General features: G+C 49.8%; 1 protein-coding gene across 1 annotated transcript in view; it reads right to left on the bottom strand.

Moving 5' to 3' along the window:
* Positions 1 to 1,769, bottom strand: part of FAAH (fatty acid amide hydrolase) — a 23,289-nt gene extending 21,520 nt beyond the window's left edge. The window contains exons 1-2 of the mRNA XM_019627969.1: positions 1,190 to 1,769; positions 669 to 730 (exon numbers count right to left, since the gene is read on the bottom strand). Of these exons, the coding sequence (XP_019483514.1) occupies positions 669 to 730; positions 1,190 to 1,460 (333 nt within the window). The 5' untranslated portion in view covers positions 1,461 to 1,769. The remainder of the gene's footprint in view (positions 1 to 668; positions 731 to 1,189) is intronic.
* Between the last annotated feature and the right edge of the window lie 1,288 nt (positions 1,770 to 3,057).

The following is a 3,057-nucleotide window of genomic DNA, read 5'->3' as shown; positions in this document are numbered from 1 at the left end:
AGGGGAAGTGGCCGGTTTGGATTCAACACCAGGGCCTCTCACTGTGGGAGGAGGGAACCCTAAAAACTGACTGACAGTGGACTTTTCAGCCAGTTTGATGAGTGAAGGCTGGAACCAGGTACCTTTTTATTTCAACAAACAAACAAATAAATAAATAAGACAAATGTTGGCCTGGGAATGGTGTGGAGTAAATTCACACTATTACATCTAGCCAAAACCTCATTCCAATCAAGGCTGCACCCTGGGTCTGGCACCTAAGGCCCATTCTCCCTTTCTAATCTCTCTTCCCTGCTCCTCTCCACTGGAATGAGGCTGGATGGTCCCAGTGGACATCTAGGTTCCAGTTCCAGCTCTACCCCAACTCAAAAATCACTTGCGGCAGCTGAGCATCTACAACAAGCAATTTTCAGCGACTTCCTCCAGGTCTCCCACTTATGCACACCTTCCTGTCTTCTGCTGTTCTCATCACCTGGACCACATTCCCACCTGTCAGACCCGATTCCTAGCAAACACATACCCTCACAAACACTAGTGGCATGTCTTTTCTCCCTCAGCACATAAGACAGCTATCACAGTTCAGCATTTTTATTTCTAACAGGGTCCAGTGTCTCATACACCTGGGGGAAAGCCCCCTCTTCTAGGCCCCTCCTCCGCCCCCATACACACACTGAGCTGATCCAGAAGAGAAAACCTTGTTGGCAGATCACCCAGGGAAGGGCTGGAACTAAACCTGCTCGTGGAAGAGAATTGTCAGGGGTTGGCCATGACAATCTGGGCAGAAAGAGCTGGGAAGACTTCCATTCCAGCCCCTCTCTGCCAATGAACTCCCTGTGCATTTGGGCAAGGCCGTCTCCAGCCCCTCTTAGTGTCCTCACGCATAAATCAGTAAGTTTGAACTGTAAGCTCTCTGGATTCCCGCAGCCATCACACGGTGATTCCAAAGTCCTAAACCCTAGCATCCCATTGGTTCTGACGCATGTATTTTAGCGTTTTAATGGTCAGTGATCTTGAAATCCTTTGGCACGGGGCAAAGCTCCTCTTTGACCCCGTGCGGCGCCGTCTCTTTGTTTTCCCTTCCTCCCTTTAGTCCCACCTGTCTCAGAAAGAATAGGGAACGAATTAGGACAAAGAGAGGTTCCAGAAGTTACAAACCTGCTCTACCCACACACCTGCGCTGCTTGTCACCTACCCCTCCACGAGTCTGGGCAGCTGTAAGTGCTGCTGGGGGTACCCCCACCTGATGCCTCCCCGACTTCTACAGTTACCTGGAGCCGGAAGCGCTGCGCCGCCTTATCCATACTTTCCAGGGCCGCTTGCTGTCTCTGTCGCGCCCGGGTCGCCGCACCCCGCGCTGTTCGGCGACCAGACCAATGCAGGGCCACAGCCGCTGCCATGAAGCAGCAGGCCAGAGCAGCCCCGGAGACGCCAGAGAGCGCAGTCAACAGTTCGTCCACCACCATGATCTCCAAACGCCGACAGCCACCTAGAGCGACAGAAGAATCGGCACGCTTCGATTCCGCCGCAAAACCCGGCCTGGATCGGCGGAGGATCTGTGCCGACCTGCGCAAGACGGGCAGCAGGAGTGCAGCTCCGCCACTGGACCGGGGAAGCGCTCCGTTGCCTGGCAGCGGGCCCAAGGCCAGAGGCGCGACGGTCAAAGTCAAGCCCGATGGTCTGGCTGGGGTGGTCCCCGGCGTTCTCCGGCACTGGACCAGGCGGAGCTGCAGGAGAGGAAGGGGCACCCGCTTCCCGTGGGCGTCCTCGGAAACACGAGCGTAGCGGCTCNTCCCCTTAAAACCACCCTCACACCACAAGCTCCAGAGCATGTTTCAGGAGGTGCTTCCAGGCACAGCCCTGTCAGGGTCCTCCACCGGACTCAATGTGACACCAACCCACTCCCACCCGCCACACCCCCGGAGCTGAGAGCCCTCCACACACACCCATCACACAGCCTGTGTACCCTTACCTCAGTATCAGGAACATTCTACCCCTTCCCTTAGTTGGTTAAACAGTACAGGACTAGGGATTTTTTTTTTTAATACGGGAGCTACAAAGAAGGAAAAAATGGATCCATGATCTCTCTCTACACACACTAAATAATCACTGGATATTTTTTTAAAGGTATACAAAATGAAAAGTGGACATTCCCCCACCTCTAGGACCACCCTATCCAGTCCCTGTTCTGAAAACTAAATCATAGTTAACAGTTTCTGATGAAACTTTCCAGGGGAAAAAAATGTTTATGAAAAAGTCACAATATATAATTGTTTATATATATTCTATTTTTGCACAAAGGGATCATACTATATACACAATACTACACTTTGCCTCTCTCACCTCATGATGAAAATAGCAAGATTGCTTTTTTCCCCCTGATTATATAAACATATGATCACTGTTAAAAAAAAAAAAAAAGCCTAGCAGTATGGGGAGGAAAGTGAAAATCACCAGAGAGCCCACCACACTGGGACAATTACCACTGACAGTCTGGTCACCACCATTTCCCACCTCGTTACAAGGTGCCCACAAACTTCCTGTGCACCTAGGAGCTTTCAGCAAGCTCCTCTCCATTCTCAGCACAAATTTTAATTCTTTCCTATGTTCCTCCATGTTGACAGTTGATGACATTGTTGTTAACAACTATTTTAAAGTCTTCAACTAGTTATCAGGCAGCTGAGACATTTTCTCTTTCACAAGACACAAAAAGTAACTCTGCACCTCCAAAAGACCAATCTGTGAACACAGAGGAAATCAACTTTGTATGGAAAGTGTACAGATAACTTCAAACTACGGGTGTTGCCACTCTCTATATGTAGTATACTTTTTCAAGGGAAGAATACTATAGCTACCATTGAATCTGTGGACCAAAAGAAGGGGTTCTGTGGAAGGTAACCTCACAGGATGATCTGATTGTAAATTCCTAATGGGGCAGGTCATGGTGGGTAGTCATGCCCAGGCCTATGCCTTCTTTAGCAAAAGGTTTTAAGCCAGCCTTGTCTATTGTTCTTGAGCACCTAGGTTAGCACACCTTTGAAATGCCAGAAGCAATATCCCTCG

The sequence above is a fragment of the Hipposideros armiger genome, unplaced genomic scaffold, assembly GCF_001890085.2.
Source record: "Hipposideros armiger isolate ML-2016 unplaced genomic scaffold, ASM189008v1 scaffold_743, whole genome shotgun sequence".
Classification (NCBI taxonomy): Eukaryota; Metazoa; Chordata; class Mammalia; order Chiroptera; family Hipposideridae; genus Hipposideros; species Hipposideros armiger.
Note: the sequence above shows the minus strand (reverse complement) of the source record. Positions and strands in the feature narration are given on the sequence as shown.